The 21903-nt window shown below is 43.7% G+C and overlaps 1 protein-coding gene across 1 annotated transcript in view; it reads left to right on the forward strand.

Annotated features, from left to right (window-relative positions):
• The window catches only part of LOC129323805 (deubiquitinase DESI2-like), an 80908-nt gene extending 59205 nt beyond the window's left edge, over nt 1-21703 (forward strand). Inside the window, exons 3-6 of the mRNA XM_054970530.1 lie at nt 808-880; nt 4026-4119; nt 6765-6906; nt 19827-21703. Coding sequence (XP_054826505.1) covers nt 808-880; nt 4026-4119; nt 6765-6906; nt 19827-20063 — 546 coding nt within the window. The 3' untranslated portion in view covers nt 20064-21703. The remainder of the gene's footprint in view (nt 1-807; nt 881-4025; nt 4120-6764; nt 6907-19826) is intronic.
• The last annotated feature ends 200 nt before the right edge of the window (nt 21704-21903 follow it).

Raw genomic sequence — 21903 nt, forward strand, 5'->3', positions numbered from 1 at the left:
GGGGTATAAATGAAGTAAATAAAATAGATAAATAAAGTAATTATTGAATTATTTGTACATTGCCCAAGGATGGAGAGACAATGAGGTATTACAGCCAGTTTGTATGTAACTGAGGTAAAGGCCACAGTCAATAGTTCTCTGGAGAGGCAGAACACACATTGTTTAAGTAAGAGCAGCTCTCCAGTGAAACAGGTCTGGCTTAGGAATTGGGGGTAGGGCACAGACTAGCCCTGGCCTGTCTGTGCAAAGTGTGCCCATGCCACCTCTCCTTCCTTTGGCCAGAGGTGGAATTGTAGTCATTTAGGCAGCCAGCTGGACCATTTCCTGGCATCTCTCATATCACCAGTTTAAGACCTGTTGCTAGCTTGCAGCCTGACCCCAGTGTGACAGATTTATTTGGGACAAAGCCACCAGGCAGGAGACCACTTTTGCTCTGACTTGGTTCACAACTTCTTGTGGTCCTGATTTAGCCACTGGACAGAATCAAGTGTGCTCCAAAGAACATGTCCAGGCATTCAAATGCCATAGGGTGATTAGAAGCATTTGAATAGCTTCTTTAAAAACTAAGGTATGGTTGTTGGCTGCTGTAGAGGCATTTTAGTCTTGTTTAGGCTTGCGCAATTTTATCCTGATATTTTATAGGTTATATGTTGGAAACTTGCTTTAATGCTCTTGCAACCCATCCACAGCCAGGATAAGGTGAGGTATAATATCTACATAAAGTCATGAATGAATACTTTATAATCCAACAATGCGGACCTGTTCCATTAATGTTTTCAAATCTGTTCCCTTTCCCTCTTTCTCTAGTACTGGATAAATGAATACACCTCCACATTGGGTATAGGAGTCTTCCATTCTGGCATTGAAATTTATGGCAGAGGTATGGCACTTTCTGTTAGTTATGTGTGAAAATGATGGGATCTTCAATGGGTTCTTCTAACGGGTGGGGGAGTAGTTACTATTTGTACAGGGCAGTAGTTGGTTCTTAAGAAGAGCAAGATCTTCGGACTCACTGTTGTTTATATGAATCTATTCTTCCTCGCAGGTTGCAATTACATACCCCCCCCCCCTACACACATTCAACAAATGAAAATAAGTACACATATATGCCATATTGCACTATTCTCACACCAGTGGAACCTCCCCCTCCCTTATGTATTAATAAAGACTCTTCTATGCCTTCTGAATGTTATCTTCATTTACTGTGCAGTAGCCTGGCCTGTTCTGGGCTTCTGAAGCAACTGTGTCCCTAAAATAATCTTTGCACTTTCCCATCTTAACATCTCACAGGGGATCTGGTCGCACTTCATGTAAAAGAATAGTAATACACTAGATATCTTGATAGGTGGCCTTACTAGGGAGATCAGGGTCGGGGGGGGGAGTGCTTCAGCTTTTTGCTGCACTTAGAAAATAAAAAATAATTAACTTCGCTATAGGACATGGGGCTGTGGAATGGTGTGTTAGAGCCTGATTTCATCAGATCTTGGAAGTGAAGTACGCTTAGTACTTGGATGGAGGACCACCAAGGATGATGACAGAGGAAGGCAATGACAAACCTCCTCTGCTTCTTACTTGCCTTGAAAACCCCTCGCTGGGCTCATCGTAAGTCAGTTGTGAAATAGGAACAGTGATTGACCAGGGACACTCCAGAGCCCCTCCTCACAGAGCTCTATTATTAATGCAAAGAATGCCTGATGGTATTGAGTATCAACACAGAAAGAAAACATTCTGGGACCTATGTGGGGCCAGCAAACAGAGCTTCTAGAGAGCAGCGCCAAAACTGGGTCAAGGGGCATAGCTGTGGAACGGTGCCCAGTAGTTTTGATCAGGTTCAAGCCCAGCACAAAAGCTGTCTACTTACGTAAGGTGTAAAAATCAATAGTGAGGTGACTTTTCTGTCAACTAGATAAAGAGCATATCATCTGGCAAGCCCATTTTCTGATTCATTGGATTACTAACATATTGCATATGAAGTGCTTCTTAGGCAGTGATATAAACACTACTACTACTACTACTACTACTACTACTACTACTACTACTACTACTACTACAACTCATTACATGAAGATAGTGAGGCAAATATAGCATTGCTGTTTCACATAGCATTTAAGCTTCAAGCTCCATGCTGAGTATATAAAGGTCAGAAGGGATTTGAAGTGTCTTGCCTCTAGCAATAATAATGCATGATAGACTACAAACCATTGCAGCATTGATGAATGACATAGCAAAGATGGCTTTAGCGGATACTAACTGCCTGTATTCAGTGTGAAAGAGCTGGCCAGAAAAGGGCCAATGATAAACATTCAGACTCATCATTCAGCTGCACTTCACTGTTATGAATGCAGCAAACATTCCAAACCCTTACTCCAGTTGGTTGTGTAGAGCAGTGTGTGTGTGTGGGGGGGTCATGCGGCTATCCTCCCTGACCTCTCTTTTCCCGTTCTCTGTGGTCAGTTCCTTCCTTCCTTTCTTCCTTCTTTCCTTCCTTCCTTCCTTCCTGGTCATAGCTAGATGGATGATGATGTCCTCATGTCCCAAGTCAGATTTATTGTCAAAGAAAACATTTTCCCACATGAAACTGATTGGACAGAAGAAGAATTTTATTCTGGGCTTGGGACAAAACTTCTGCAGGAGTTTCTCAAATAACTGAATTAAATATGCACTAGGCAGATCCTTGGGGATGCTGAGAAATGCTAATGAAATCCAGTTTTTAAACGGTTTCAATTGAGGCCTTTGGTTTTCAGTTGGTGGGTCACATATCAGAGGGGGAGTTGTACTAGTGATGCCCAGAGCCATTAAAATTCATATGAGAGAAAAAAGAAAGTGAGGGAATGAGAGACTGGAAGATGGGAGAGGAGAGAGAGAGAGAGAGAGATGCAAATAGAAGAGGAATAGATGGGGGAGGAAGAGGTACTTCGGCGGTAACAAAAGGTAGGTTTCATGTTGCAGGATGAAGTTCAAGAGGGATTTGAAAGACCACCATGTTTTTGAAAGAGATTGGTCTCTGCTGTCTCTTGAATGGGCAGAGCTGGACAGCAGCTATTTGTAGTTCATGACAGAGAGACAGTCTATAAAAAGTAGCAGCTCACACACTAAGGGGTTTGCATGCTTAAATGCCCTTCCATAGCAACAGTAACAATGGAAAGTAGTCTCATGGAAAGTAGAAAATGTGGAAAATAGTAGATTAGTCCCTGATATCTTGTTTTCAATGTGCAGGGAGATATTTTTTAATGTGGAGGGATAATTTAATTATGCAGTCCCCCAATACATGATCTGTTGTTTTGCAGACCAAGTAGCAACCTGTCCAGGAATCATTTTATCCCATGGCCAGTTTTTTTGCATGGAGTATTTGAGCTAGTCTAGCAAAGAGACAAAGGCCAGCTCCAGCTGACATCTGGAGTATAAGCACTGCAGTTAAAAAGGGAGCATTGATAGGAATATAATTATCCTTTTTACCCATGGCTTTTCTGGGATGTGTTTGGCCATTTTCAGAGGATAGGCTACAGGAGTAGCTAGTAATTCTTCTCGGGTTGACTATTCTTTGCAAAGGATGGCATATTGAGTGTTCAAATTATAGGCCTTCTAGTCTCTTTAAAGTCAAACGTGACCTCAACTTCAAATAACCTTATAAAATACAAATGAAATGCAAACCACAGATTTTATGCATCTTGGATCTGGCTTACTAAATGCTCTGCTGAAGAAACTAAGGGGACTCTAACCAAGCACCTCTGCTTTTGTGCTGTGCGCTCTCGTTGATGTTAAGCATTCACTGCCTTGCTGGTTGTCAAAGGCACACTGGACCAATCCAGGACTGACTGGAAATGGCAGAGATGACATTTTGGGAAGAACTTTGGTTGTGAGGCTGTCTCTGGCCTAATAAGGCCAGAGCTGATGGCCAGAAAAAATCAAATCTGGCAAGGTGACTGGCTTTGATGCTAACAACCAACCATGTAGGCAGCTGTTGTGGCCTTTTCCCAGGGCCTGACTTTGTGTTGTTTCTTACCATCTGTTTCTTTCCTTGGCAGAATTTGCCTATGGAGGGCATCCCTACCCTTTCAGTGGAATTTTTGAGATCACACCAGGCAGTGCTGTAGAACTTGGCGAGACCTTTAAGTTCAAGTAAGGGCCTTTCTTTCTTCTCCCCTTATTCATCATTATTTTGTAGGCATTCTGCAGCCCTGGTATGCTCAACAAGACAGTCTATCATCTTCTGTGTCCTTTCTGCCTTCCCAAATATGTTCCTGTGACTTTCTGGCTCTGTCTGTGAAGTATCTGATAGTGCAAACTTATGCCTGTGAGGTAATGGCTGAGAGGGGAGGCCTTGTGTTTAGATTAAGTTTGCCAGCCTCGGCCTGGCAACCAGTGGGAGATTGGGGAGGTGGGAACATGGGGGGAAGTGGCAATGTCATCGATGGTGTTACATCCCTTCTGGGAAAAAGCAATAAGTGATGTTATGCCTCTCTAGGAATCACCATAAACACTGTAGTTTTAGCATAGAGTTTCTGGTGATTCCTAGAGAAGAATGACATCACTTCTGGGTTTTTCCCAAAGTGACATCACACTGTCACCCAACTGCCATTTTTTAAAGCTTAATTTTCTCCTGCTGACTGCAGCAGTGACAGTGGAAACATGAGCTGGAGGTAGGGGATACCCTGCCCCTGGAAGGGGTTTGGCAACCCTAGTTCGGATGTTGCGTTGGAAACAATCCTGTTGTCCATTTCCTGTTTTTAAAAGCATGATTTTAAACAAGAACTTGTTTTATACTATTGTGGGTAGAGAGTTGGACTTGAAGCAGGGACGGTGCCATGGGCTCTGCCCTCAGAGCAGGTTGTTACACAGGTCCTGCAACCCCTCCACACAGGTCCTGCAACCCAGGAATAAACTTGGGGCGGGGATGGTGGTGGTCAGAAATGGCTTCTGGGTGGAGGGGAAAGCCAAGAAGATTAGTTGAAAGTGCAGACAAATCATAGTATCTAATCTAATAACTGAATTATTGCCTCTGAGCATATGCTGATTCTCTTTCTCCCCCACTGAGTAGCCACCCACGACCCCTTTCAAGGCAAAGCTATTTGTGGTGACACATCATGCCATGTGCATGGGAAAGGTTTCTCCTGGTCACTGAAAACCTCTTTTTTAAAATGATCGTGTGGAGAAAATCATATATCCTATTAATCAAGTTTTCTTCTGTAGTCAGATCCCACAGGAAGCACTTTAATTGGCCTCTATGTGGCGGCCAGTTTGTGCACAGCTAGATCAGGGCTCCCTAGTGTGGCACGCATCAGCCCCATGGCATCTCCCAGTCCTTCCTCTGGTGTCCACCAAGCTGTCCAGAAAGTGGCCTGGGCCTCTAAAAGGCAGGGCTTTGTTGGTGATGGCCCTCATTCAAATGAAAGGGTTTTCCATGGACGAATAGCTCCAGCAGTTGGTGAAGGGTGAGGAGGAATGGTAAGCACCCAGGCTTATGGATCCATTCCCCCTTCAGACTTTCCTTCTTTTTCTTCCCTCTTCTCTTTCTCCCTTTCCCCCCTGACTTTCCTTGGTTTCTTTTATTCCCTTTTGGGGATGCTTTTGCAAAGTGAGGGAGGGGGTAATATTATTATTAACAACAACAACAACATTCAATTTATATACTGCCCTTCAGGACAACTTGATACCACACTCGGAGCGGTTTACAAAGTGTATTATTATTATCTTCATGACAATCACCCTGTGAGGTGGGTGGGGCTAAGAGAGCTCCGAGAAGCTGTGACTGATCCAAGACTTCAAGTGGAAGAGTGGGGAATCAAACCTCGTTCTCCAGATTAGAGTCCTGCTACTCCTAACCACATTACCAAACTGACTCTGCCTCCTGAGGCAGCCATTTGGGGTGTGGTTCCACTTCCTGTGACATCTATTTCAGGTCACCATCCCCTCTGGTCAAAATTCCAAAGGTGCTCTCAGGCTCAAAAAGGTTAGGGACCCCTGAGCAAGATGTATCATCCTTCCTTATTGGATTCAGATGGGGCTGCCATGATGGCCTTTGAAGATTGGCTTATGGCTTTTGAATGGATATAAGAAAAAAATTGGGAGGAATGGGAGAGTTCAGCTTACTGTCCGGCACATCTTACATAAATGGTCTCGTCAGAATTGGCTGCATCAAGCCTGCTTGTTCAGCAATTAGCACCTTAAAGTCTAATAGATTTGTTTTGCCATGAGCTTCATAAGTGAGCAACTGTCATTAAGCTGCCCTAGGAAATTTTGCTTATAATAGTCTAATCTTGTCAGTCACAGCAGAGTGGCCAAGAATTGGGATGGGTAATGACTTGTGTGTAAGTTACAGAGGTGCTACTTCTAGGTCTGGTCAGTCAGTGTGAGAGGAAGCTTGTATTGTTTCTGCCTGCGCTCAAGCTTGTTTTCATCTTACATTTTTACAGTTTTGTTGATCATCATGATCTGTCTATGCTACAAATGTATATCATTTTTACACCACTTTACCATAGTTTCCTCAAACAATCCTGAGAATTGTAGTTTGACAAGACTGTAAGAGATTCCTATCACACACCATATAATTCCCAGAATTCCTTGGAAAACATGGAATTATTATTAAACCAGATTAGACCTCTTGCATGTATATGCTCTGGTTTTCTACTATCACTATCTCCAGTCAAATCAGTCTGCCAAATGAAGAATACACCTTTCTCCTTAGAATGGGTTCTGCCAGCCTCTTCCATGGTATTTTACTGCATATGACTATTGAGTTCTTTTTTTCTTTCTTTTTTAACCAGAGAATCCATTGCCTTGGGTACCACAGACTTCACAGAAGAGGATGTGGATAAAATTATGGAGGAGCTGGGCAAGGAATACAAGGGCAATGCCTACCACCTCATGCACAAGAACTGCAATCATTTCTCAGCTGCCTTGGCCGAGGTTGGCTTTCTCCATGTGTAATGCTTTGGGATCTTCACAAGGGCTAGGAAACCATGTGGGCTGGCACACATCCAGCCATGATCCAATCTGTCATCAGAGCATCATGAATGAGCTGCAGTTTGTGGAGTCGGGTGTAGGGAAGATTCCAGCCCCCAGCACAGAGAACTGCTGAAGTGGGAGGAGAAAGCAGCTTCCTTCTCTGCCATCATCAGGAGGAGGCAGTGGCAGATTTGCTGTGTCCATGGTTGCAGCATTCTGCAGCTGTGCCATCTATTGAGTGGTTAGTAGAACCCAGTACCATCAACAGTGTCTTCAGGCGGCAAGGTTCACTACCCACTCAATAGCTGCATAGCGCTGTAGCTGGGACCCAACAGCTCTGCCATCCACTTCTGATGTCTCTTGGCAAGAGCACCCCTTTCCCTCCCTTTTAAACTCAGTGGTGCAGGTTGGGATCTTCCTTGCATCCTACTCCAGAAGCTGCCACTCTCATTCATAATAGCTTGACAAATGCCTTCTTTTATGAATACAGTATTGAGCTGGTAGCCTATAATGGTGACTGTTTTCTGTGAAGGTCTCCCATCATATTTCTCTGTGGAATAATGAGGACAGATCTGAAAGGATCCTGCTGGACACAAAGATACCATTTATGGAGATGGCATGGCAATGCACTGAGAGACAGTGTTCTTCAATGTTTGGTGCTCAGCATTTGGAGAACCTGCACTCTCCACTGAGAGCCAGTTTGGTGTAGTGGTTAAGAGCACAGGACTCTAATCTGGAGAGCCGGGTTTGATTCCCCACTCCTCCACGAAGCCAGCTGGGTGACCTTGGGCAAGTCACAGTTCTCTGGAGCTCTCTCAGCCCCACCCACCTCACAGGGTGTTTTGTTGTGGGGATAATAATGGCATACTTTGTAAACCGCTCTGAGTGGGCATTAAGTTGTCCTGAAGGGCGGTATATAAATTGAATGTTATTATTATTATTATAGAACATAGAAATATAAGGCTGGAAGGTACTTCAAAGGACATCTAGTCCTACCCCACCTCTGCAACTGAATAGTGATGAACCTTAGTCAAGTTATTTCTGTCACGGGCTGGGCCAGCACAAGCAGGGTAGTTCAAGTCCAAACTTTAAGGCCAAAGTCAAAGGGGAGTTCCAAGGGCAAAAGCCAAGTCAAGCCGGTGGTCAGAGCACGAGATAAAGCCAGGAGTGAGTCCAGAGTCCAAGAGCAAGGTCAGGCACAGTCCAAGGTCAGTCACCGATAGTGTCAGGTCCAAAAGCAGGCACGGGCACGGTTCACAGAACACAGAGTGGTTGCAGACAGTAAACACATTGCTTCCACGCCCAGCAGTTCCTCCAGACTGGCTCTTATAGCCAGGCGTGGTTTTCAGCCAGCTGCTGGGGCTCTATCCTGCCACTACTCATCGTCACTCTCCAGCAGCTGGCGTTGGCTCAAGAGGCGAGCACTGCGCCGTCTCTCCTGCAGTTCCAGTCTCTGGTGCTGCCTGCGGCGTTCCTTGGGCGTGGGTGAACCTGGGGGGGGTGGAGGCTCTTGGCTGCGCTGCACCTGTAGAAGTCCCTGGCTGAGCTTCCTCTGTAGTATTGGAGCTAGAAGGTGCTGGTGCCTCAGCTGCTGGCTGCAAGCTCTGATCAGCCAGCAGCTGTTGCTCCTGATTGCTGGCTTCTGCTGAATCAGGGCTAGGGCTGGCTACACAGGGCTCCTCTTCTCCTGAGGAGTCCTGGCTGGCTACACGAGGCTCCTCTCCTCCAGAGGAGACCTCACTCTCAGACTGGGCCATGACAATTTCACTGCTCTGTGCAGCTGCTTCTGTTCCTACTTACTGTCTGTTTCACCTGTTTATGTTGCAAGTTCTTACGTGGCATGAACCTGTCTTCAACTGCAAATAGACAAATAATAGACAAAGTCTATCCATCAAAATAATAAAGTCTATTGCTCAAAACTTTGGATGAGCAAATATAAAATCCCATCTGGCTGCCATCTATGAATAAGCTGCCATAGGATAGATTTCTGCCATAGCTTTGGTGAGTAGGCCAGAGCTTGTGTGTGTTGTGCATGTACTTCCATAGGCTTAAGTCAGTTCAGGTTTGGTATTTGCCAAGCCCTTAACCCTGCTCACATGTTACAGTGAGTGCACTTACAGCTTGCATGTACATGAATACACCTGTTTCTAAGGATGGATTTACTTTATAATTAAAGTAGAACCAATACATGAATAGATGTGGGGTTAAATCCCACATTCAGTTGTACATGCACTGAAGTTAACATGAGAATTACTCAGCACATGTACAAAGACAAATCAAGTGTTCACAGTACATGTACTGTACATGCATTTGCTGTAACTTGTGAACAGAGATTTCCAACTCCTATTGAGTGTCTGTTTAGAATCCAAGATGAATTTGACACAGAACCATTCATACACAGCCTGGAACTGTCAGACAGCTGCGCAAGGAAAGCTTTCCTCACAAATGGCTCTGTGAGTCACACCCCTGTCGCTGTCATGCAAATGCTGAACTATTGAGACTTATGTCCTTTGGTCTAGGAACAAACACCATCTGCACAAGACTTTTGACCATAAGGCAGCATACGTTCAGTTAATGTAGACAGATCTTTCCCCCCTGTTCTTTTCACAACCATACAATTTAACTACCCTGATTCCCTTTATTGCTACTCCTAGCTGGCCTCTTTTATGATGTATCCTCAAATGAAGCCTCTATAATTGCAAAATCAATTAGGAGTAGAGATGGGCATGAATCGAATTACGACTCCAAAAAACGCACAAACCAGGCCAGTTAGTGGTTCGCGAACCAGTGGTTCATGGAACGGCAGGAAGACCGTTTTTGGCCTCTTCCACCACTGCGTGGGCCCGCAGGGTGGCGGAGGAGGCTGAAAACGGCCCTCCCACCCCTCAAATGGCTGCCGTGGTTCATGCCAGTTCGTGGTTCCTGGTTTGTGAAAACCCACGAACCACGAACCTCATGGTTCGATTTTTTTGTGGTTCGTGCCCATCTTTAATTAGGAGTCACAAACCTACTTTTTTTGAAAGGCATATTTATGGAATTACAGAGCAAGCCTTTTCTGATATAAAGCTGGTCTGTTCCTGTTTTACAAAAAAGAAAAAAGAATTTGTCCCTTTGCTATCTGCTGGAATATGTAGAGGCCATCTAAGCAAAGTGTCATAGAAAAGGTCATACACTGCTATCTTCTGGAGGAGTTAGCCGTGTTAGTCTGTAGTAGCAAAATCGAAAAGAGTCCAGTAGCACCTTTAAGACTAACCAACTTTACTGTAGCAGAAGCTTTCGAGAATCACAGTTCTCTTCGTCAGATGCGTGGAGGGTAAGAAGAAACTGGTCAGATATATAGGTGGAGAGGGGAGGGGGGAGTAGATGCATTCAGTAGCTTCTGAGAATGGGATCAGTTGGCTTCTGATAATGAAATCAGTTACTTCTGATAATGAGATAACCATTCATAGTCTCTATTCAATCCAAGCCTGACTTAATCAAATTTACATATGAATTCCAATTCAGCAGCTTCCCCTTGGAGTCTGTTTTTGAAAGGTTTCTATTGAACTACAGTGACCTTTAAGTCCTTGATGGAATGTCCTGATGACTGAAGTGTTCTCCCACTCGTTTCTGGATGTTGCCATTTTTAATGTCAGATTTGTGTCCATTTATTCTTTTGCGCAGAGGTTGGCTGGTTTGTCCAATGTACAGAGCAGATGGACACTTGGCAATGGAGAAGATGCTTTGGAAGCTTTGTTATATTCATAGCTGCTGTGTGAAGTGTATTTTAATAGGTCAGCCTGCTCAGGTAAAAGTGATGTGCCTCCTGTGAAGTCTTTGAGAGTCAAGTTGAGCTGTGTAGGTGGGAGATGTGTTGTTTTCTTAAAGGGCTCTGTAGGATGCTGAGACAGAAACGTAAACATCTCAAGGCATTTTCTAAATTGTCACATCTTCTCTCTCCTCTCTTTCTCTCTCAAACAAGAACCCAGTACATGCATTTTATTACACTTTAGTACAGAATTGAAGCACAATTATTATTTTGAATGTTCCTTACTCCTACATGTGTCTTTTTGGGATCTGATTGATAAAGCCACTTGCAAATGTATCAGCTTCGTGACAAGATCCTCTTCACTGCCTAAGGCAGTGGCACAATAATAGAGATGCTAATATTTTGCCTGGAATAATTCATCCAAAATAATTATCATTCCCTGCTACTAGTCTAATATAGTGCAGACTAGAATAATTGCTAAACATGGAAGGATTATGTGTGGGAATGAAAGTCTGTGCAACTCTGGAAATCTGTCGGTACTTTGCTCCTCAATATCCTTGACACTCTTCCCAATTTTGATCTGGAACAATGTTTCTGAAAAAATTAAAGTTTCTGATTTTTTGTAAATCATCTTGAATGCAAAAGGCATGGAAAATATTTTATGACACTATATATACCTGGATCTTGAGAAAATGCTTCCCATTTCCATGCCTGTAGGGTCATTTCATACCAAATCAACTAATGGAAGTAGCATAACAGTAATAGAATTTGTTAATGTTTTGTAAAGTTCTTATACATGTTGAAATGTATCTGCAATTTTTAAAAAAAATTCTATCAGTAGGAGTAGGATTATACCACTTTAAAAAATTGTTCAAGGCCACCTTTCCAGTGAAACATGTAAACATTCTTGTTGCCACAGAATGATAATAGAATGTTGATTATGTTACACTCCTTTCTAGACTTTAGAACAAAGTCACCTGGATCCTACTGGTGGCTCAATCTTTAGTATAACATTACTCACATTTTTCACATAATGCATTTGTTTATAGATGAGTATCCTGATGAATGTCAGATGTGCAGAAAGCAAAGATTATGTCTCAGATAACAATTGTGTGGACATAGCCACAGGATTTACCCTTCTAATGATCATTTTAAGAATGTACTAGAACTTTGTAGGGAGTTCAGAAATCTTGAGTACTTGAAGCTTGATTACATCATCAAGGAACAATGCAGACATAATCTACACAAGAAAGCCGGGATGCTGTAGAAATCATGGTACCACCAGACAGGACATGACGGAAGAGAGATGGGGAATCTGAGGGCAACTGAGTAGTAATGGAGTTGGAAGGGAATAGTGGTGCAGCCCTTTTGGAGATGTTGAAGTCAATCAACAGACGACCATCAAAATGGACATTACTGTATTAGATTAATTTTTGAGGAAGCAATTTTATGTTTGTTTACTTTGCTACATAGCACTTGTCTGCTAGTTATTTGGATGGAAGGAATTTCCACTTCCTATAGATTTAACTCCCATTTCTCAACTCTGCTAGCAAGTGTGATGATTCAGTGCCATAAACAGTTCCTCGTGAAACAGGGGGCCAGACCCTTTCTTGTTTCTTCAGCCTCTCTTTCAAAAGGTGCCAAAGGAGCCTGCACTTTTTTTGTCTAGTCAACACATTTCATTGCCCAGTTATTCTTACAGTGATAAAGTTTCTCCTGACAGCTATTGCTAAAATCACATTTTTCCTATTATTAGTCAGAAAGCTTTAGAGTTTTATCTTGTGCCGTTGCTTTATCGCCTCCCCACTAGGGTGGCTATACATAGTAACATGAAATTGCTTAATGTACCCAGGAGACTTTAATTTTTTGAACTGCAGCCCCTGCATTGCATGAAAGCTATTCCCATGGAGACTGCCTAAGGCGTAGGGTTGCCAACAACAGCTTGGAAAATAAATAGAGATTTGGGGGCTGTGCTTGAGGAAGACGGAATTGCTGTGAAGAGGGATCTCAACGGGGCTGTGATGCCATAGACTCCACCCTCCAAAACTGCCATTTCCCCCCAGATAATTTTATTTTTACTTTTTATTTTTAAGGATTTTTTGTTTTTATAACAGCAGTGATTATAACATTACAAATACAACATTTCAACATGAATAACAAATTATCAACTATATACAAAAGCAGAGGTACATATTATTATTGTGATTAACAGCTCATAACAACATCTTTATTGAAGACTGGAAGCAGACAGACTGAAACCAAGCTCAACGGGAGCCAATTTATACTTAAGAAAACCACACCCATTTTTAGCAACAACCAATACAAAGCAAGTAGTTAGAATCCTTCATTTGCATGAACTATATACAAAGTAACTATTTACAGCACAGCGATTGGATTATAAGGCAACAGTTATGATTGGCTGTTACCAGTGCAAAAACATCCAATAGCCATGTAGGCCTCAGGAACCTTCATTCAGACTCAAGCTCCAGAAATACATAACACCCCTCCCCTCTAAGTTCAGGACACCCCATTGCAAATGAAGTCTCCGAGGTATGACGGGGGATGGCGAGTCCTCTGAGACCTACGCAACCCCTCTGTAATGGACAGTCCACTGACTGGTGGCCCAGCATTGGCAACGGGCTCTGCCCCACTAGGAGAAAAGGAGGAGTCTCTCGAACTTGCTGGAGTTTCTGGACAGCTTGGTTCCACTGTAATATCTCCACTCTCCTCAGCTGCCGCCACTGAATCAGCCCTTGCATCAGCGGTGCAGGGTGAATAGTCTCTGTCCAGGCCCTGCACCCGCTTTGGCCAACACTGCCGTAGCTGGTCAATGTGTTTCTGGAGTGTTCTGTTGGTGGCATCAGCCACCTCGTAGGAGACTGGCCAAGTCACCCTGAGCACTGATGCCGGAACCCAGATCGGCCCTTCCCCATAGTTCTTGGTGTAAACTAAGTCACCCTGCTGGAACTGCCTGGATGGCCCTGAAACCTCCGGCTCCTGCCAGGCGTCCAGAGCTAAGTCTGGGTGGAGCTGATTGAGCAGTGTGGTAAGTTGTTGCCCCATCATGAGTTCCGCTGGGCTCCATCCCATAGTGGAGTGCAGGGTGATGTGCTGCCACAATAAGAAATCGGCCAATTGTTGGCTCAAATCCCATTGGCCTAATATGCGGAGGGAGTCTTTGGTGGACCTCACCATTCTTTCTGCCTGTCCATTAGTTGATGGGTGGAAAGGCGTGGATGTGATGTGTCGGATGGCATTGTTCTCAAGGAACCTCTGGAATTCCTGGGGGATGAACTGTGTGCCATTGTCTGAGACAATGGCGTTTGGCAGTCCGTGGGTCACAAACAGGTGCCTTAAAGAGTGGATGACTACTGCAGATATCATGGTCGACAAAGGAATCACTTCCAGCCACTTTGAATGAGGAATACATGCCCTTGAAAAGGCCCAGCAAAGTCAAAGTGGAGCCACAACCACGGTGTGCGTGTTGTCTCACATGGGTGCATTTATAGTCCATGCAGATGCATGTTGTCCCATTGGCCTTGATGGGAATGACGATGGGAGTCTCTCAACGGGCATGTAACACAGGCTCAAGAACCCCTTGTGTGATCAGCTACTCCAGCACCTTGATGATGCGTGGCTTGAGAGCAAAGGGAACACATTGAGCTTTCAAGTGGATCGGCAGCACTGTAGGGTTCAGGTCGAAGGAGACTGGTGGCCCTGTGTACCATCCCAATGAGCCGTTGAACAAGGATGAAAAGTCAGCACAGACAGCCTCGATGTCCGATTGATTGATTTGTTGGATGCCGGTGACATGGATTCCCATTGCCTCAAACCAACCAAGTTCCAGAAAACTTGAGTGGTGCCCCTCAATGACGACTAGGTGGAGGGAGCCATGAAAGTCCTTGAAACTGACCTTGAACTTGCTGACACTTGCCACTGGGATCCAATGACCCTGGAAGTCAGTCAAGTGTTTGTCGCCTGGCTGGAGGTGTTGGTCTACTTCCCTGGGACACACTCAGTGGAAGGTGTCCATCAAGGTGATTAAGAGCACTGACCCAGTGTTGACCTCCATCTTACATGGTGTTCCTTCAATGTGCACCGTTACCCTGAACTTTTTTCTGGTGAGCATTCAAGTGTTCAGGACTGTGGTACAGCTGGAACACTTAGTTATGGACTGGCATTCTTCAGGCTAGAGAGAATCCTTCTGTTCCAGCCGCCATCAGCATGGAGTCTGTGGCGGGGAGCCTCTGCTCCTGGTTGCCTTGCACACACATGCAATGTGCCCCCTGCAAGCCCAGCATTTGACGTCGCAGAATCTGAAGGATTTTTGGTCGTGGCTTCCTCCACAGCTGATGCAGGGCAACCCATTAGTGGTTTGCTGTTTGGAACGCTTGGGCTGCACCACTTGAGTCCTGTGGACTTTGTCATTATTCCCCGAGTCGCTCTCAGTGCTCTTGTGATGGACCTGTTCCACCCTCTTTGGTAGAGTTGGACTCCGTGATTGGCACACCTCTCTGGTTGACTGGTCAGCTGCTTCCGCTGTGAGGGCCTCCTCAAAGACCTCCTTGAATATGAGCTTCTTCTTGGAGAACAGGCGACATTGCAGCTTCTTGTCCCGCAGACCACATACCAGTCGATCTCGGAGCGTGATCTCTAGGTCAGTGAAATTGCAGTGTTGTGCTGCTTGCTGGAGAGCTATAACGAAAACAGTCACCGACTCGCTCTGGGCTTGGTCCCGCTTGTAGAAGGCGTGCCAGCTGGCAATCTCCAACAGCTGTGGCAAGAAGTGGCCTTGGAGCTGGTCTTTGATGATGTTGAATGCTGTTGGTTGGAGCTGTGCCAGCACCACAAGTGCCTGGGCTATGTTGAAAGTGGACCACCCACAGATGCTGAAAAAGGTCGCTCTCTGAAGGTCTGCATCAGTGACCTTGTTCGCCTCAAGGTAGAACTCAAACCTCATGATGTATGACTCCCAGCCTTTGGTGGTTGAGTCAAAAGTCTCAAAGGGGCCCTTGGCAGCCATGGCTCACTGTTGGTGAGTTGCAACAGAGCAGCTGTGTATCAGCTCTAGGCCAGCCAAGGTGACAGTTCCTCAGCAACTGGTGTGATTCAGCTCTAGATGTCGTGGGGCTGCCTACCCGCCTTCAATCCCAGCCTAGTCGCCAGTATTAGTATTGTGATTAACGGCTCATAACAACAACTTTATTGAAGACTGGAAGCAGGCAGACGGAAACCAGACTCAACAGGAGCCAATTTATACTTAAGAAAACCTTATCCTTTTTTAGTGACAACCAATACAAAGCAAGTAGTTAGAATCCTTCGTTTGCATGAACTATATACAAAGTAACAATTTACAGCACAGCTATTGGATTATAAGGCAACAGTTATGATTGGCTGTTACCTGTGCAAAAACACCCAATAGCCATGTAGGCCTCAGGAGCCTTCGTTCATACTCAAGCTCCAACAATACACAACTCATATGGTAAATGCATTAAGGAGATGACCACTGACAGGCCAAAGTTATTTGATGGTTATTCTCTATATTGATAGAGGTTTTCAAATACTAAAAGGATCAGTTGGATATGGTTTTCAGGGTTTAATGCCGTAGCTGGTCATATAGTCCCAGACAGGTAGCCAGTTCTCCAAAAAAATTGGATTGGAAATTTTCCAAGTCTGCTTGTTTGAGTTGATAGGTGATCTTCTCCATGAAGAAATGGTCCCAGATTTTCTTGTGCCATAGTGCGATTGATGGAGGTTTGGGGTTCTTCCAGGAAGTGGCTATAGTAGCCTTAGCCACTGTTAGCAAAGAAGCTATTAGGTCCCTTGGTCCTCCTGGTAAGTCATGTTCCAACCAGAGATTGAGCAAAATTAGCTCAGGTTTTAAATGAACATCATAGCCTGTAATTTGCTTAATACATGTTAGTACAAATAACCAAAAGTTTTTTATAAACTTGCAAGTCCACCAGCAGTGAGAAAAGGAACCGATGTCCCCACATAGTTTCTAGCACTTAGAGGAAGTAGATTTGTTAATGTGATGGATTTGGGGGTGGGGTGGGGGTAAGATATCTCCTTGTCAATATTTTGCCTCCCAGATAACTGATCTCTATTGCCTGGAGATCAGTTGTAATTCTTGGAAAGCTCCAGTCCCTACCTGGAGGTTGGTAACCCTCCTAAAGCACTATGGGCCTTTCTCTTCGGCACAAGTCCTGTGTAACTTTAATACAGTATGAGTGGAAACTGGCTAGTTTAGGGCTTCCAAACTGTGACCCACAGGCCACCACTGGCCTGTGGACCCTTTTCATCTTCTCAAGAGCTGCTAATTGCCCAAGTCAGTGCATTGCTTCTATGTGTCCATTGTGTCCGGAAGTAAACTAGGGCATGCCTAATGTGACATGTAGACAATGCTATAAATACCCAAGCCATCTATCTATAAAAGTCAGACTACCCTGTTTATAGGTCCTAAAACAACTGGGGCATGCTCGACACAGAATGGGGCAGATCCAACCCTGGCCCTAGCCCAACCTACCAAATAGTTATCTTGCAACCCTTGGAGCAAAATGTTTGCATGCCCCTGGGACAGGAGGCTGTAATTTTGAGAAAATTATCAGTATAGCAGATTATCTCACAAGAATCCAGGATGCAGAAATGCAGAATTATTTGGAATTCTAGCAAGGATGTTTACTGAATTAACCCCCAAATTTTCAGTACCTTCCAGCCTACACTTGGAAGATTAATAGACACAATCAATATTTTAATGCTTTTTCTGATGGTAATTCCATAGTTTAAATTCTAAACACAGCTACCAGTTCATCTCTCAACAGGAATTAGCAATCATAATTACAAACCTCCTCTAGCAGTTTGATGATTCAACACCATAAACACTTCTTTGGTTCCAGACTGAAGGATGACTGACCTAGTTTTTGAAGGGTAAATTTACACTCCGGGAAAGTGCAGATGCATGTTTGCAGCAGACACACTTTACCTTAAAGATGCATCTCTTTAAACATGTAATGCAACAGGGACTCAACTGGGGTATCCTGGCCTTTACAAACATGCATTCATGCACTACACTGGACTGTTTTTGCTACTGTGGATTTCTGGGTTGTATAGCTCTGAGATACACCATTCCTGGGAGAAAGTTTCCTAAAATTTAAATACTATTTAATTGGTGTTTTAGATGCTATAGATCAGAGTTTTATTGCATTTTTATTGAATTTTATTGTATTCTTTAATGTTTTAACCCGCCCTGAGCCTGCTAGTGGGGAGGATGGGCTAAATAGTGAATAAAATAAATAAATAAAATAGGAAGGCACTTGGAACCCAACAAGGTATTCAGCCAACCATGAAGATTTTCCCATGGGTATAAAAGCTCAATTATTCATGCAGACTTCAAGCTCAATCAAATCAGAATCTCCTCTTGAAGCCTGCTTTCCCCAACTGAGCTGAAGTTAATCTGCAGAAATCTCCAGAAACTGAACTTGTCCAGTTTTATTATAAAACTTTTCATTTCTCTTGTCTCTGGGATATTTACCTATTTTAAGACAGGCTATCACGGAAAGAGAACCAACTAGTCCCAAGCTCAGTTTAAAGTGCGCTTTTCTAAAGTTAGCTCATTTGGCATTAATACAGACCAGTCCCTATTTGAATTTTAATCTATTCTGAAATCCAGGTTTCATCATACCCTATGACTGCCAAATTCCAGGTAGGGCTAGAGTAGTCCCAGACTTACAACTGCTCCCAAGACTACAACAATCAGTTCCCCTTGAGAAAAGGGCAACTTCAGAGGGCATACTCAATGCTATGGCATAGATTCTAGGTGAAATCCTTCTCCAAATTTCCCCCCTCCACAAGAAGCACCCCTAAATCTCCAGGAATTTCCCAAGCTGGAGTTGGCAAACCTATCATATGCCCTTTAATGCAAGGGTTCAGGAGCCTCAGGGAACTACAATTCCCATGTATCCTTGTGCTAGAGATGCTGGTGAGGATGCTTGCAAGAAGCTTCTTGTGACACAAGATTCACATAAAATATAGCTTCCTAGAGCTTTAAAATCTTCTGTAATGAATCAGAAGCCCTGGTAAACTAAATTTCCCAGAGGTCATGGCACTGACAATGATGAAGGCCACAATAGCAGCCCTTCTCATTGCTGCCACCACTAACAGGTATGTCTCAGAAAGAAAAGGAAGGCTTCGGCAATAGGAAGTCTTGTAATGGTGTCAAGATCATTTCAAGTCAGTCACAGACTTTGGGGAGGGTTGTGCTCAGTTTGTAATTAGTGTGGAAGTTTCAAAGCGGGGAGGTTATACTTTGAACTTTGCAATTCTGAGCTTTGATGGAACAGTTAGAACTTTCCATGGGTATGGATCCAGTTTGGGGGGCTAATGGAGGGAGGCTTCACTGTATCCTGAGGAGGTTCTTTTGCATATGGACTGGTGCTTGATATGCTAATCTTCTCTGCAGGGCTATTGTAGAATGTAGAGTATTTTGTTAGCCTGGTGTTTGTTAGAGTATTTTGTTAGCCAGGCTAACAAAATACTCTACATCCTACAATAGCCCTGCAGAGAAGATTAGCATATCAAGTACCAGTCCATATGCAAAAGAACCTCCTCAGGATACAGTGAAGCATTAACATTCCATTAGCATTCCACACCCTGGGAAACTCTTACAGGATGACTCAGCCCAAACCCACTTTCCTGAGTAGATATAAATTACCCACCAACATCTTCTCCACACTGTGACACTGAGAGATCTCTGTCTTTTGGTGCTACACCTCTGAAGATGCCAGTCATAGCTGCTGGCGAAACGTCAGGAACTACAATGCCAAGACCACAGCTATACAGCCTGGAAAATCCACAACAACCATCGTTCTCCGGCCGTGAAAGCCTTCAACAATATAACAAATACATTTTATTTCCCAGATATGTTAAACAAAGAAACCTATTTGAGATTGCATGCTTCCAAAAAAGTCAACCTAGTTTTAAATTGTGTTTTATGCTCTTGATATCTTTGTGCTTCATTGTCAACACTTTGTATCCCTCCCAATCATAACAAAAGGAGATATGAAAAGGTTTTGGTGGATGAATAACCCTCTTCAAACATCACTCCATAACCATGCTTTTTTCCCCAATTCTACAGATTCTGTGTGGGAAGGAAATCCCACGGTGGGTGAACCGCCTGGCCTACTTCAGCTCCTGTATTCCCTTCCTCCAAAGCTGCCTCCCCAAAGAATGGCTGACTCCAGCAGCACTGCAGAGTCACATCAGCCTCGGCCTCCACAAGGAAGAGCAGGGAGAGACAACTGATGAGGAATCTCCGTCCACTTCTGCAGCTGCATCGGGCCCTTCACGAACCTGCAGACATACAAGGGTCTGAATGGTGTCCATTTAATGTGCTCTCCTCAGCTACCCGCCCCTTTCATTTCCTTATCTTTCTCCCAAGAACACTGGGAATATTGTTTCAAGGAGGAGATGAAATCCTTGTCTCTTTTTCCAAGTACTGCTATTATTCAGCAAAGTGACTTATCACTCTAGAATTATTTTTAAGAGTGTAGGGTTTCAAAATTCTAGAAATAGTAAGTATTTCTTGATCCACAGAAAACTGCTGAAATCTCTGGGATGTGACAATGTGGACCTGGAGGGAAGCCATATTGAGATGTTCCTCAAATGGAATCCTTTTAACTCTCCACCTCCTCCCCCTACCCCAAAAGCCTTCTCTCCAGTCTCTCCAAGATGGCATCTAACCTGTGGTGCACCCCCACCAAGTACCAAAATAATGAACTAGAATCATAACTTCATTTTCTCACCATGAAGACCAGCAGCAGATTCTGTTAATCTTTTTCTCTTCGTCTCTTAAGTTTTGTTATCAGTAGTTTCTAAGTCATATGAAAGATAAATGAAAGGTGCTGCTATTCTACCACCACAATTTTTTTTGGTGAATTAAAATCCTGTGTACCTTCATGTATAATCACAAAAATTATCTAGAAACGAATGTACAATACTGACCTTTATTTGTTCAGGGAGTGCTATGGACAGTTAAAGTCGCTAACCATCCTGGGCAGAGGTTCCTGTGCCTCTAATGTCTACATGACATAGAAAAATGAAAAAGGTGCAGTGGCTTTTGCCATCACTAGAGCTCCTCCATGGGAAAAGGTGAACCTGCTGAATTTCTCCATGTCATGTAAAAGACACCACAGAGGCCTCAATCTAGAGTGGAATTGGTAAGCCTAGCTGGGGCTGGCATTAGCCTGATGCAGTGGGGCCTTTCTTGGTGCTGCAACTGGAAATCTTTATTTTGGAAACAGTTATAGAACATGAGTGTGCTCACGAGCTATTGGAGAATATTTAAAGCAGAGAGGATAATCTGTTTTCAGCTGAACCTGCTGAATTTCTCCATGTCATGTAAAAGACATGACAATTCTAGATGAACCACCATGGACATTTCTGTATTCAACCTGATCAGTGCTGTGACTAGCAGTTTTTGTGCCCTGTGCCAACTTTAAGAACTGCCTGGCTGGAGCAGATAAAACCAATTTTCTGGTAATAGAAGCCATCCAGGTATCATGGGGTGGTCACAAGGAGGCTGTGATGGTGACAGCCAGCTCAGCTTGCCCCCAGCATCTGGTACTCAGGTGTATCCTGTCTCTGAACATGCAGAATCCATTTACCTATTATAACTAAGAACTGTTGATCCACCTATCCTCCATGAATCTGTCTAATCCTTTAAAAAAAACATCTAAACTAATGGCAATCACCATATTTTGTAGCAATGAATTCTGTAATTTTATATAGTGCAAATGAAGCACTTCCTTAAGTTTGTCCTCCACCTGTATCAAATCGGTTTAATTGAGTAACCATTAAGTTTTATGTGTAAAAGGTATACGTTTCTCTATCTTATCTCACTAGCTTTATAAATCTCAGATTGCCCCAGCCTTAGTAATTTTTCTTCTGAAGTAGAAACTACTAACGTTTTAAGGAAAGCCTTAAATGCACTCAACTCTGTAACATTTTAAGTGGACATGTATGTACCTTCTCCAGCTCTGGAATAGATAGCTAGATGGGGCAACAAGAAATTTAAGCAGCACTTAAAATGGAATTGCACCAACAATTTTTGAGATGTTATGATGCTTGCAATTTGCAGTCCCTTTCTCAATAATTTTTGTTGCCTTAGCATGCTAAGCGGATGTTTTCAGTGAACTTTGCTCTAAGGCCCCATG

The sequence above is a fragment of the Eublepharis macularius genome, chromosome 2, assembly GCF_028583425.1.
Source record: "Eublepharis macularius isolate TG4126 chromosome 2, MPM_Emac_v1.0, whole genome shotgun sequence".
NCBI lineage: Eukaryota > Metazoa > Chordata > Lepidosauria > Squamata > Eublepharidae > Eublepharis > Eublepharis macularius.